This window comes from Metopolophium dirhodum, chromosome 2 (genome assembly GCF_019925205.1).
Source record: "Metopolophium dirhodum isolate CAU chromosome 2, ASM1992520v1, whole genome shotgun sequence".
Classification (NCBI taxonomy): Eukaryota; Metazoa; Arthropoda; class Insecta; order Hemiptera; family Aphididae; genus Metopolophium; species Metopolophium dirhodum.
The window spans coordinates 34,688,898-34,704,437 of NC_083561.1; the positions used below are offsets into that span (position 1 = coordinate 34,688,898).

The 15,540-nt window shown below is 30.9% G+C and overlaps 1 protein-coding gene across 1 annotated transcript; it reads right to left on the bottom strand.

The window, feature by feature from the left end:
- Positions 1-5,347: 5,347 nt before the first annotated feature.
- LOC132939422 (lysosomal membrane ascorbate-dependent ferrireductase CYB561A3-like) lies at positions 5,348-15,219 on the bottom strand. Its single transcript, XM_061006581.1, has 6 exons — positions 14,944-15,219; positions 14,661-14,762; positions 10,339-10,383; positions 9,704-9,928; positions 8,929-9,280; positions 5,348-5,666 (listed from the first exon to the last, which is right to left on the bottom strand). The coding sequence occupies exons 1-6, from the start codon at positions 14,987-14,989 to the stop codon at positions 5,549-5,551; spliced, it is 888 nt and encodes a 295-aa protein (XP_060862564.1). The 5' UTR covers positions 14,990-15,219; the 3' UTR covers positions 5,348-5,548.
- Positions 15,220-15,540: the final 321 nt, after the last annotated feature.

Genomic DNA, 15,540 nt, shown 5'->3' on the forward strand with positions numbered 1-15,540 from the left:
ATTTCCTAAGAGAATAAGGATTAAAGAATATAATATGTTTTCAAAATTAAAATCGGTACAGGGTGAATTTTTCTTTTTGGGATTTCATGTTGACACTTTTTTGATCACAAAATATAATGATGTGTAGGGATGGCAAAAATTTTCCAGACCTCGATATATCGGTTATCGATGTATCGAAAATCGAAATATCGATACACCGATATATCGGATCAGAAAATATCGATATATCGCGGTTTGATTGATGTGTGACTGCGCGTATGGTATTCGTACCTCTCTTGGTTCTTGGGTCATTAAAATTAACTACCTACTAAGTACAAACCAAAAAAATTTTTATTTTTTTTTTATAAGTTTCTGTTTGGACTACCGATTGTCATAAATCGTAATTGTTGATATAGGTAGTAGTTTTCGAGTATGCCCAAAACAAAGGAAAATAAATATATAAACTTTTGAATTAGGTAACATCACAAAATGTATAAAAAGAGTAACTAATACAGTAATACGTAAATTGGTAAATTGTATATTTGAATTCAAAATACATTGTAATTTTTTATTATTTAAAAATAAATTTCCAATTTGTAATGCGTTGTAAAATATGCCTAAAAAGATGAAAATATTCAATTATTATAACAAACATAGTTTATAATGCTGTGGAAATAATTCAGACAAAAAAAAAATGCAAGAATCTGGGCTTTAATGGTTTTTAAAGACAGTGCTCACTGCTTATTATGTTCACAAATCACAGACCACAGTTAATGTTTTCAATTATATTGCTATTTAAAACTGTAATTAGGTACAGCCATGCAGGCCACGATTTTAAATAAACCTATTATATAGACCTTTTAGGTAGGTAGGTACTAATAGAATATAGACGAACACTGTTCAACAGAATTGCGAGCGGTGTGCATACAATATGTCGTAGTGATGTATAGCCAGGTGCCCGTTTTGACGACGAAATACCGGCGCAACCTAGTTGGATCTCATTAGTAGTATTAGTACTGGAAGATTGTAAACTCGGCCCAGGGTTTTTATCAGGCAAAAAAAATTTAGGTGCAAACTCGGCCCGGGGTTTTTTTCAGAATAAAATGATTGACATGTAAACTCGAATAATATAATTCGTAATATATAGTTAAGTATAATATTTTTGAGAACCATTCAGCATTATCCAGAGGACACCGTGAGGAGGCGGTTCTCGTCATCCTCCAAAACTTATTTTCATTTTCATATTATTATTCATACCTATAGAATGAAATTCGTTGTATAAATGTAAAATTTAAGTTATATGATTCAGTATTAAAAAATATAAGTAAAATGTATTTGCAAGATAAATTATGTCATGCTTGTTATATTTTATTGGTCAAAACCATCGGGCCGCTTTTACAATCGACCTATTTTATTACCTACAATTTCCGGGCCGAGTTTACATAAAAAAAGGTAACTGCGGGCCCAGTTTACATGGCTGATACACGATTGAGCATAAAACACCTTTTTTGCGACACGATTGAGCCAAATTGTCGGCGTATCAAAGGAAATCGGAATTCAAAAGAAAACTTACACGATTGAGCATAAAAAACTCTGTTACGTTGTCATTTTCCATTTTAAACTATATTATACAAAAATATTTATTCAAATCATTATAATAATTTAAAATATAACATATCAAAAAAATACCAAAATAATAATGATGCCTAACGATAATAATAATAATAATAATAATAATAATAGTTATGAATATAATAAAATCAAAATATGGTACGAATTAAAAATGATAGTGTATGGTTTATAAGTCAAGAATACTGTAGAGTATAGGTGGTCGAACACTGATATTATTTCTATAATAATTTTGGAATTGTATCTTAATTTATTATCTTATGTTTTCCTCCAATTTAAAATTTTTAAAACGCCGGAAATTCATTGCTTCGGAACTAATTTATTAATCGATAAAGCTGGGCTCAGCTCACGGCTCGCGTCTGGTATCATAATAATTCGTAATAATACGTGAAAATAATAAATTAAAAAATTTTGACCACCTGCATGTGACAACATCGCATAAAATATTCTATGCTCAATCGTGCTTTACCGGTTTACATTTGCCCTTAGTACTAGGTGCTAATCGCAGGTACTGCACTAGTTGGGTCCGGGATTATTTTAAGTACTATATAGTATAGTACTACTTTAGTTGGGTCCTGGACTTTTTCGGGTACTACACTAGCCAATTATTTTAGGTATTACAATAGTTGGGTAATAATTTTTGGTGAGTATTACACTTAACTAACATTTTAACAAACTCTCAGAAGTCTATTTAAAACAAAAATATTTTTTACAGTTTCTTTAAGATTCTGAACGGAGTAATGGATGTATTGATTTTACAATTATGTGTGTTATTTTTATTTAGGTACACTTCTATTTTATTTAAATTTTTAAAAATTTTTTTTGTGTTTTACACGATATGTAGTTGAAATATAGCTTAGATTTTCAACTTCAGTATCTTGTTCGATGGAAAAGCGGATTTAGTTGGTGCATTGAGAGGTCATAATCCCAAATTCTTGAGTAATTTTTAAAAACGCCGAGAAAAATTAAAAAAAGTTAAGGAAAAAAATGAAATAATTTTTACGCAAAACTCCCCAGCAAGACCTTTCTCCCCACAGGGCCGGATTTAGGGGAGGGCTGAGAGGGCTGCAGCCCAGGGGCCCCCACAAATTCGGGGCTCCCACAATTTTATGATATTTCAATTTGAGTACAGAAAAAATATTTTATTTATATTTACACATATTTAATTAAATAATATTGAACTTTTTTTGGACATTTAAAAATTTTTATTTTACTAACTAATAATAGATGTATTTACGTTTATTGACAATGAACGGTCTCTAAAAATCTAGATAAGATAGTTTATGCCGTCCGCGATCGGTGTGCACCGTCGATTGTAATAAATTAGTAAATGTGATTCTAAGTATACACATGTGGGTCTGAATGATATGTCGAATGTCGTAGAAAACATGATGGTAATATAGGTAATTCATCGTCAGAATTATGAGATTAGTTTTCGGAAATATAAAATACACATTATCTGTCTGTAGATAAATTATCGTTATTATAAATTAAGAAAAGTTCCAGGCATTTAATTTTAATTACTTGACATTATTTTTATTATTTTCATTTATTATTTTTCATTTAATTACCTACACTTAATACTATGATAATATTATTACTTAATATACTAATCATACTCGATTTGATTGTTTTTATAATTATTTATTATTAAATAGTAGTTAATTGTTACTACTACTAAACATAATAATAAATATCATTTAATAAGTAAAAAAATATATTTCCTTGTTTATGTATAAGGGGCCCCCACAATATATTCCGCCCAGGGGCCACCACATACCTAAATCCGCCCCTGTCTCCCCAGCAAACATACCATGATGCGCATTCGGAAAACCTGTCATCTACTCACCTGTAGTAGCTTTGGAGGAACTTTGATTGCTTGACATTTGTATAATTGTATATAAATATATAATATTATAATATATATACTCATGTACATCATACGGTATACTTTGAAAGTTGGGACTTAAATATTGGCGCAAATAGAGGGGGGCTTGGGGGACTTAGTCCCCCCTAATGTCGGTCAAGTCCCCCCAGTTCAAAATTTAGTAATTAGTACTAATTTTTTTATTCTGTGGTACTAAGCAATATGGCCTATGGGGAGGGGGGCTTGAGTCCCCCCAAAAACTTAAGTCAATTTGCGCCTATGGACTTAATGGTTTGTTTTTAACTTATATTTCTATTTATTTTAGAGATCTATATAGGTATACCTACCTGTTTTCCGCTTAGTAAAATCAATTGTCGAATAGTCTAATGTAATTCATAAGCAATACTAACTCCTGCAATAATAGTTACGTTTAGAAAACCTTTACAATATTTCTTTATTCGAAATAGACAGTCTTAAAATGAATTAAAATATACTGTAATATAGTATATAGTATACATAATATGTATTATTATAGTATCTACAACCAGCCTACGAATAATATGATTAAACTATCTAAAGTATCATCTATGTTAAGTTTTTACATATACTACTATAATAGAGATACTTGAAAGGCGGCGTATCCCAAACGGCTCCCGTCGAAAAAGGTTTTCCGAAAAGGTCAATTCCCAAACGGCTCCCGTAGGCAGGCACGGATCCAGAGCAAAGATCTAGGGGGGGGGGGCAACAATTGTTTTACAACACAAATACAATTATAATAAAATATTATACTTTATTCTTAATTTAAAAATGTTGTCATAATAGTAAAAAAATAATAGTTATAAACGAAGATTTGATCTTCCTTACCTACCACCGTCAGAAGTTTTGAATTGTTTCACAGACGATTTAATGGCTGTCAAACCGAAAGACGATAAAATTGATAAAGTGTTCGACTATATTTTTGAATATTATGTAATGTCAGATAGTCGTTTCCCACCGGAAATGTGGGCTGAGTGTTCATCTCGGAGTTTGTCGTTTGCGCATCATTAGTACCTCAGGTAAGAAATTTGGTAGGTCGTTTGCGCATCGCAAATTTTAACAATAGAAAGGTACCTACTACCTTTAACCTATCTACCTATTAGTGATATGACCGGATATATTGGTGAGATAATAATATATATAACTGATAAATGATCATTTATAAGCGTATCAACCACGATTGTAGATTTATACGAAAAATGATTAAATAATATTATATAATTTTTTTTTAAATATGAATTATGAATATTGACGATTAGTTTCGTAAGTGTAAATAAAACCTGGTATACGTAATTTGGAATGCGCAATCGGCCTATAAAAAGGTTATTTGTAACAATAGCTAGGGAAAACACCCTATGCCTTTTTAACAATAGCTATGCGCAAACGGCCTATATAAAGATTTTTTTTAACAATAGCAATCGGAAAACACCCTATGCCTTTTTTAACAATAGTGATGCGCAAACGGCCTACAAAAAAGGTCATTCATTACAATAGCGATGCGCAAACGTCCTACGCCCGTTCATCTTCCCTTTCTTTCACTACAAATGGCTGTGAATCGTTCCACAGCAGATTCAACAGTGAATTTAATACTGCTCATTCTAATATTTTTAAGGTTATTGACATACTAACCCAAATACAATCTGAGACTCAAATTAAAGCTAGAGAACTCTTTTGAGACAGTCCTAAGTCTATATGAAATGGGAAGGAATTTGTGTCGCGTAAAAAAGCGGAGCCGTTTGGGAAAAACAGGAACTGAATGGGCTACGTCCTTAAAAAGAACATTGTAAAATCATTAATTAATAGATTTTAAAGAACAATAAAAATAAAAACTATACCTAACAATATAATTTAATTTTAATGAAGATGCATAAAAAGTAACTTTCTTTGCACACAAGTATATTTAATCCTAACTACAAAGTATATATTATTTATATGAATACATTTTAACATTGTACATTAATACAATAAAACATATTAATTACAATTTAGTATGTATTTAATACATAGGTACGTCATGTCCAAAATAAATTAAAACATTTAATTTCTGTTCGGTTTTATGACCATGTAAGTAATTAAAAATAAAAATACTATAACAAGCATTCCAAACCCGTTCAAAATTAATGACTCGATTGAATATGTTCTGTAATCGTTTGCTCTGAAACAAAAATATTGTACACACATATTTTATTCCATATATTATTATGCTGAGCAAACACAATACCTACTATACGCCGATGGACAGTGGTTTAATAACTTTACTTACAATATGTACATAGTATATCATAATATTATAGATGTGCAAAATAGTTTTGGTCGTATCACTCCCTAGAAAAAAATCCTACATACGCCACTGAAAACTTCTAAAGTTACTAATGTCCATATTATGCATAGTCAATTTATGTGTCACATAAGGCATAGTTTAACATATAAGTTTATGCTATAAGTCATAAAAAGTTAAATATATACTTATTAATAATTATAATTATATATTGTACAGATTCAAGGTAACATTTATTTTCAGAGGACATTCATAAGTAGTTTTGTGTTATCACACTTATTTCTGAAAATATTAACTACCTATATTAAGTAGGTATTTGATTGTAATAAGATCTTTATTACTTTATTACTCCTTATAAAACATGTATTATTAATTTAACTATTGGATTTTATTCAAACATTTTGAGAATGTTTAAAACAATAGGTGCTTGTGAGATATAATTTAAAAATACAACGAGATAAAATAATAAAAGGAATTTTTTATTATGAAACAATAATAAGTTAGTTTAGTTGCTTATCTCATTTTACAATGTCAATGTGAAATTTCTAAAAATATTTTTCAACTTTGTCACTGGCCAGTCCATAATCGGTTATCTGGCTGTATAATATTGTGCTGTATAATAATGTGCTAATATTTTTAAACACTAGTTATTAAGCTCATTTAGATTCTAGACTAAAGATTAAAAAAAAAATGATAGCTTATTCTTTCCCATAAATTCTAAACCAATATTAAAGAGTGTTCTGTATTGCAAGTATTATTATACTTTATAAATAGTGATATTTACTATTATAGGTTATATAACTAGGGTTGCAACATGCAGTATAATTCTCATATGCAGTAGTCAAAAAATCCTTTGAAAATGTTAAATTGCTAAAAACATTTATTTAAGACTAATTATTTAAGTTCAAACTTTAAAATTACTTTGGAAATGTACGTGTTTCTCAGATGATAGTAAAGATTACGATTTACGACATTATAGTATTATGCATAACACAATATTATTATTTACAGTTTTTGAATCTGTATCTGATGTTTGTGTAATACCTACATAATTTACCAGACACAAAAAATAGATTTTTTTTTAAATTGCATAATCTATAAATTGATCTAAAAAATCGAAAACGCTAAAAATGGAAATATTATAATCCCACAATAAGATTCATACTTATGTGAAATAAATACGACCATTTTAAATATAACTCCGTAATAAATAAACTATGTAAAAAAACATACATAGACAATTAATGTGTCAATACATTTTTAATACATTTTTACATTCTAGATAAGTAGGTGTTTATTGTTTGATAATTCTCAGAAGTAAGAAATAAAATAATAATTAGACAAAAAAATGGTATCGTATTCTACAACAACAGTACAAATAATTAATGATCGGTAAATATAATATATTATATTAGTATGTTCCGTTGTGTTGTTTAATTATTTTTTTTTATTTACGATACAATCGGTATTGGTGCGTATATCGATGCCACCGGCTATTGATTCCGACGGTTACTGTTCATATTAGGTACCCACTGGGCACTGATTCCACAGTCTTATACAATTTTAAATTTACAAGAAAATAAAAAACTTAAAATTATAACGATTAAAATTAGTAAAAAATGAAAATGTTTTCACCGAAAAGACTTTATAGAAATAATTGGTACTTACTATGCGACGCTGCATAGTACATACTAAACTGTAGTTGCCTCCCGAAGTAAAAACGTCGATCATCTTTAAACGAATTGCCTTCCGACTATATACGACTATACGAATTTTCTCCCGACCTAGGTACTCAATTTGATTGTAAACGAAAATAGTCTAGTATAGTTGTCTCACAAAGGCCAATGGGCAGTTATTAAATGTATATATAAGCCTAAGTGTTCCTAACGATTCAAACATTTTACGAATATATTTCTATAATAATAAATATAACATAGGTAATATTTATAATTCGAATTATATTACCAATGTTTTTTTATCGACTAATTATTATACTATTATTTTTAATATTTGTATAGATGTGTATAATATAATCTACCGAAGATCGATATTTTTTAGTTATATTTTTAAAATTTATTGAAAATAATAATTTTAGTATGAAGTTTTTCTTATATTTATTTAAAACAGCGATGTTTAATAAACCTAACTATATAATAAGATAGAAATATATATATATACCTATAAGACTATGGTGTTTATCGTAATTGTGAAATTTTATATTATATTAAATACACGTTACCTACTCTAAGTTTAATTTTTATAATTATAACACGATTTATTAGTATTATGTATAATAATGTACATATATATATTTGCATCTATTCACCTTGTACATTTTAGTGGAGTTTATGAACCACTATACTTAATTATAAATGGGAGGACACTAGTGCGAACATTTTTGTGAAACAACTCGTATATAATTACGAACTCCCTGATCATCGAAGGCAGCTAGTGTATATTGATTTTTTTTATTTACAATAAGCATGGGAGGCAATTCATGTATATTTTGGAAGGCAACTAGTATGCACTGTGTTAGTGTTACTATTATGAACAGTATCCGGTGGAATCAATATGGATTATGAACTATTAAGTATAAACCTTTTTTCAAAGCAGGTAGTTTTGGCGGAGTCCAGAAAATCCCTCGATACCACAGAACAATACTGTTCCCTGCCATGAACTACTACACTAGTAGTTCATGGTTCCTACTACGATAGAATAGTGGGGGGGGAGGGGAGGGAAGTCGCAAGCAATTATTAATTTGGTCAGGGTTTTTTCCATTTTATCATTTGAAACTTAAGTTAAAATAAATATTATTTATTAGTATATTATATGGTATAGGTTAGATCGATTAGATAGACCTAGGCTTTAGGCATGGGCACCTTCCACAATATGTGAATATACGCTCTCCAAACTTACAATTCGTTACAATTCATTAAATACATATGTGTTCAAATGTCAAATAGGTAAGACAAAAGGATACCTCACAAGGAAAGCTATAATGGAAAATTTGAAAAGTTGAAAAAGGTAAAAGAAGAACTTATTACTTAATAAGCCAAAGAAGAAGAAGAAGATAAGACAAAACCAAATCTAAGGTCCACCTGTGGTTATAGAATGAGTAGAATGACATCACTATACTCACGTCTTCATGGCATGTTGGTTAACTCCGGCTATGAGGCAGATGGTCGACACAATGGTGGTATACAGGCTGAACATCTTGCCCAGTGGTAACCCTATGCTGTTCAGACACGGCATTATGAACGTGGCGGCGGCGGACAGCCATTGGGCCGTGAACAGGGCGGCCGCCAACACACCGGTCCAAGAATGTATTGAGTATAAATGGCCCTCGTAAAACGCGCTGCCCTCGGGCTTGCCAATTTCCTTGTGCACGTACATGGCGCACAGCCCCAATGCTGACACGAGGTACGCGAACGTGTGCAACATCACGTACGGCAGCGACACTTTTGATTTGTGTGATTTTATCATAAAAATCGCTGTGGACAGTCGCAATAATATAATATAATATTATGTACACGACTGTCTGTTTGTCTATAAGCATGATATTATGTGATATAATGATTAGTTGTACGTTGTATCACACAATCAAATGTTAGCCTCATGTTAGCCTCCAAAAAATAAATAAATTCATTAAAGTCCCTCAAAAAAGTATGTAGAATACCACAAATAATTGTTATGCTACGTACTTTGTTAATATATTGCGTGGAATTTAAGTAAACCTCCCCCCTCCGCCCCCGAAGAAATCGAATTTTAAAATCTTAATCAAACAGAAAATTGCATCGTTTATCTCATGAAAAGTTAACCTAAAAGTTATTTTTGTACAATGATTAACGCAATACGCAGTGTCATGTATAATAGATATATAAACGCGTTTATGACATCGCCATGGTAACACTTACAGTTGGCATAGAGGTAAATGAATCCAAGTGTGCTAAGTGAGTAATGCCAATTACAAAATTGGCTTCTAGTAATGGACGTTGAGTTCTTGTTAGAAGACACATCGAAAAATCCGTGTTGATATATGACGGATCGACAAATAATTGTGGCGACGCACGTAAGTCCAACCGCTTGAAATATCGTCCAATAACACAAACCAATGTGATCTTTGTGGACGTTGTTTCGCTCTGGAATATTATACATGACATATCATGATATCTAAATATTAATTATTATTTTATTAAATAGAAATTGATTCATCAAGTGTCCAAATTATCTTTCTATATAATATTATATACACGTGTGATTGTGCGAAATAACCGAAACATATTATAGCAAAATTCCGAACTGGACCAACACGCTGGTTAAATTAATCGGAATATTAAATATTTATGAAAGCACAGTTATTTTAAATTTAATTCTGTATGTAAAAATTTAAATATTTACAATGTTGAAAGGGATCGTTAATATTCCAATATGATAAATGGAGAGAAATACATTTAGAAGTAGGTATACTTATATACACTGTCTCAATTATCAATGATTGAAAACCGACTTAAGAATAAAAACAAGAAGTGTAATAATAATATGTCCTTACCGTAATTATGTATCGCTGGGTGAGTTTGAGAAGATTGATAGCCATCTGAAACCAATAATTTAATATTTAAGTGAAATAGTTAATAGTTATCAAACATTTTAAGCTTATGAGCCAATACATAATAATATTTATTCCGATATTCGGTCTACATTCTTCACAATATAATAACAATAATATAAAATATTTACCTAACTGTTGTTCATATGATTTAATTTATATGAACTAAACCTATGGCTATAATATATACTAACTGTTCTCCTCTGCAGTAGGCACATTTTTCGTTAAAACCAATTTTGGGGAGAAATAAGTACCTATATATCGTACCTGCAAATGCGTATTTTATATTATATAGGAAAACAATAGTCAATTTGTCAATTACATGTATATTATCTATTAATTTATCTAATATCTTAATATATATATTTCTTCTGTCCGTGTGTAAGTATTCAAACTCCTCCTTAGTGGCGTAAGTATAAAAATTCGGCCCCAATGCGAAAAACTTAAAGGATCCTTCTCCTTTTCGGAATAAATGTAAAAGAAAAATGTAATTTTATATGTCTCTTATGGTGTATTTTTGAAGTTAGTTATAACAGTTAATATTTTATTTTACGAGCTTTTAAATTAACTAAGTTGTCAATAATCTGCGTAACGTCCATGAGTTCTTCTTCTCTAGCTTCTATTTTCAATAACGTGGTATCCGATAGTCGTTCTTGCACCATGGAATTTCTTAGATAGTTCTTTATAATTCTTAGTTTGGACAATGAACGTTCGGCTGTAGCTACCATTAAAGGTATTGTTAAAAACATAATTAATAATGAACACACCTTCGGAAAACTTCTGCTCGTATCATAATATTTAATTATTAATAATTCAGAAAATTCTTTTATAGTTTAAATTTTTTCTATTTTGTCTCTTAATGTTTTTACACAAAGTAATATTTGAATCAGTAATGATTCAAAAAAGTCATTTGGATATTTCTGTTGTAATAATATTGTTTTATCTCTAAGTGGGGTCCTTGAATGGTTTAGATTCACAATTGGACCGGCCCAAACCGGGGAGATGCTCAAACAGAGATTTTGAGATTTACAATGGACATTTTTGTTTATAAATGGTTGCTATTCGGTATAGCAGGAATAATTAGTAGAAATTAATATTTATTTATTATTGGTGGCCATTGGTTATTCGGGCAGATCAGGTTACAAGCATGCATTAAATCGAATGTTCACACATTGCCCCCTACCAAGGTGGTTGAGTTGCACTTACTGCAGCGAGTTACGACCGCAAAAGAAATTAAACAATTGCAATTTTTTTAAGAGTTGTAATTTTTTACGGGCAACAAAGTGTACGGGATCAGCTAGTATTTATATATATTTTTAGTGTCAAATAATATTGTTGTAAATATGGTAAATGTTCATATTTTAAATCAAAGGTGGACAAGTGAGTATAGGTTAGCCGTTAGGTCTGCTGTACATTAGTTGTTGAATATGTCATTGTAATGGATTTGTTAGATTTGAATTCAATATTTCAATGATATATCATTGCATATGAAAAACGATTCTGAGCGGAGACGGAGTGTTATCCAGTTCATATCATACTTGTATAAATAATCAAATTGAATAATTATAAAAACCACTGAATATCAAATATCGTAAAGTTTTATATTTAAACACTCATAAAAAATGAATATTACACTTGTAGAACACTTGGGGAATCTTCTATTAAAATGTCTAATGTTAGCTACGATAAACATTTTTTTTATTAATTTCTAAGTGAAAAAATAATTTCCATATTTTCGCGATTTTGATGAAGTTTTTCAAAATTTGAATTTAAAATGCTTACAAAAAATAATCATGCCTATTACCTATGTATCATTAATATTTTTGAACTACTACCTAAAAACTTACGAGAAACCTTGTATTAAATGTTCAAGCTTTTTTTACTGAGTGAAAAAGTTTTATCAATAATAATTTTAAGAAAATTTACAAAATTCGAAAAATGTGTCATGGTTATAAATATCTCAAAAAGATTTCAAATATTGTGGACATTTTATCATGTATGGAATATGTTAATATAAATATTTGGTCAACAGTCATTAGTTTTTGAATTACACGATGGAGCAAAAATGAATTGCCGGAAATCATTAGTTTTTATGGTATAGCCTTTACGAAATTCACGATTTTCGATGTGATACGCTCACGTACAACGCTTATGGTTTAGAAAAATCAACGTTTTAAAAACTATGGTGTAAAAATAATTCTGACACCCACCCATGGTAATTTTACATAACAAGTCGAGGGATGTTTTCTATTTTAATACACTTAAAATCTCGAGTGTTCGAGCAAGCGCAGCAAGCAAGTGACCACGCCGGGCGTATATGAAAATACCAAAAATTTCAATTAGTTATAATTTAAAAATAAGTCTGACCACCAAATTCAGACTTCCCCATCGATTTCATCATGTTTGACTACTACATAGGTACGTTAAAACAAAATAAAGGTGGGTAAGTGGACGTCACTCTGCTGTACAGTATACCAATAGGTTACAAGTGTGAAGTGGGTCACTGTATAATGGATGGTATTAAATTCGAATTCAATGATATAATATCATTGTATACGAAAAACGATTCTAAGCGGTGACGGTTTGTCAGTCTGTATATTTTATATTATTATTATTTATTATAGCCTGTAAGTTATGAGCAAACAAAGGGCGATTCTAAATTCCACTGATATACTATAAGTATTATTAATCCGTACAAATATTTACCAAGATTGTTTTTTGAGAAAATTAATTATACTATTTTTAATGTTTGAATGTTAAAGTATTTAAGTTCAATCCAGCCTACATTACCTTTGCCATGATGGCGTGATTCCCGTAATACAATTAAATAAAAATATAACATATACAAGAGTAGATATGTCATATTTTCGGGTAGGTAGCATACTACACAAGTCAGGGGCAGATCTGAAGCTTGTTTAAGGGGGTGGCGAGTAGGTATATTTTTGGGTAATATATAAAGTGCAATGAAAATTGTATTTCTATATTAATTAATAATTAACTATTATGAGTTCATATGAGAATCCAAGTTCAGTTTATATACTCTGGCACATTGATTAACAATTATTGTAATTAATATAATTAATTAAATTATATCTTTGGTACGGTTTATAGATCTGACTTTTCTGAGTAAGTACACAAAAATATCGCGTTTTAAATCTAAAAGTATACAACTTTGGAATAAATGCAGTTCAGTTCCCAAGATTTTTTGGAGTTTCTTCAAAATGCGTGCTTTGCACGATTAATTTGACAGTACTTAATTGAAAACGCTCAAACTTAATTAGTAAGTTATGGTCAAAAGAAATTTTTTTTTTAATAGTTTATTTTACGATGTAGATATACGGTGTGGTCACTTCCAATCTTTGATTAAGACATTTTTGAGTCTTTATAATGACTTTGTAATCGCCACATAGCCCCCCTCCTTCGTAAATCCGCCCCTGACACGATTACCAGAATACTTATACTTTGTACCTGTTCAGAATAAGTATTTAATAGATGGATTATTACTTATTCGTAATAAGTATTCGAATAATTTAAAAAAAATATATTCTGCCTAGAAATAAAATTGAATTACATATTTGTATTCGTTTTTAAAATAAAACCAGCCTTCTAGTAGAATACCATAATTTATGTTATAATGTTATATGTAGAATGTTAAATGATTGCATTAAAAATTAACTTAAATTTCGGACGTTCACAAATGTTGATCTATTTATTTTTTGCTATAAATATTTTTCAACTAAAACAGAATTAGAAAGATACTCCTTGGAATTACGAATTTGTGTTTTTATGTATTATGATTTATGAGTGTATTGTATTTACAGGATAGCCACATCGATACATTTTGTTGTAAAGTCCAGATTGTCCACTAGAAGACATTATAGAAATCATGTTATGTCGTTCTTTTTAAATGTCTACCGAACAAGGTCAAACTTATTTTTGTACTCTGTAAATAGTGTTTTGATTATTATAGCACAAGTGCTGATAAATTACGAAACAAAATGGAGTAGAAACAGTATTAAAATTACGAATGTGTGGATATAGATATACGAGTACTCGTATAATAACACTATGCTGTACGTATACATAATAAGATTTCGTTTCAAGTGCTTTATAGATGGGGAAAAAAACGCAGCAACCACTCATGTCGCCGTATACCTATGGCATGAAGAATATAATATATACAATAAACATTTGACACTAATAAAAACGATCGCTCGCCGAGGTGTTCGAAATACGTATATAATATTTAACACCCGATCACGTACTTGCTGTCAGGTTCCCCGAGCGTTTGACGGCGTTGCTGTTGCTGATGATCTGCTCGACTATCGAGTTTCCAACATCGTCCAATTCCAACACCTCCGTGTCATCTGCACACGATAAAAATATATCAGCATAAAAATATAAATTGAATTCCGCGAGAACGGCGCACGATGTTGTCCCTAATCCGACACGTATAATTATTATCCGCGTAGGGATAATCCGTGTATTACATAGGTACTCGGATCGTAATAGGTATTATTATTATATTTACACCGGCGTCGCCGTTACCTTTGACGGAGCTGGTCGTGCTGCCGACTGTTTGCAAAGCGTACATGATGGTCGGCCAATATTGGGTTCACTGTTTTGCTACAAGCACAACAATTGCAACGGGATTTCGCGTTTAAGTAACCAAATACCCAATATAAATTATATCGTAATGTATTATAATTCACAAATACTGTTATATCATATAGGTATACTGTCGCGCATAACCTATGAGCAACTGCTGATTTGCAACCGAACGACGACGACGACGACGACGAGTGGATATCGAGTCGCGTACCTAATACCTATTGTAGTCGTTATCTCGAGAGGCACTCTCTCATCGCGTGGTACGCTCGGCTATTGGGGGTTTTCGCGTATCTCTCGCGCGACGTTCGGATAGCTGCTGAACGAGCTCGCCCGAAGTAGTGTGTATCAGGTTTCGCGACACTCGGTTCGAAACCTTCGTTGCCTTGTGCGGAATTTTCAGTTGGATCTCGGACTGCGGACACGGCGAAATGGCGTGACATCTGTGTGAGATTCGAAGCTTTGCGTTTGGCGTCTTCATTCTAGTGTAGGCACCATCAGTAGGTGTAGGTTAGGTACATGACATTTTCTTTGCTA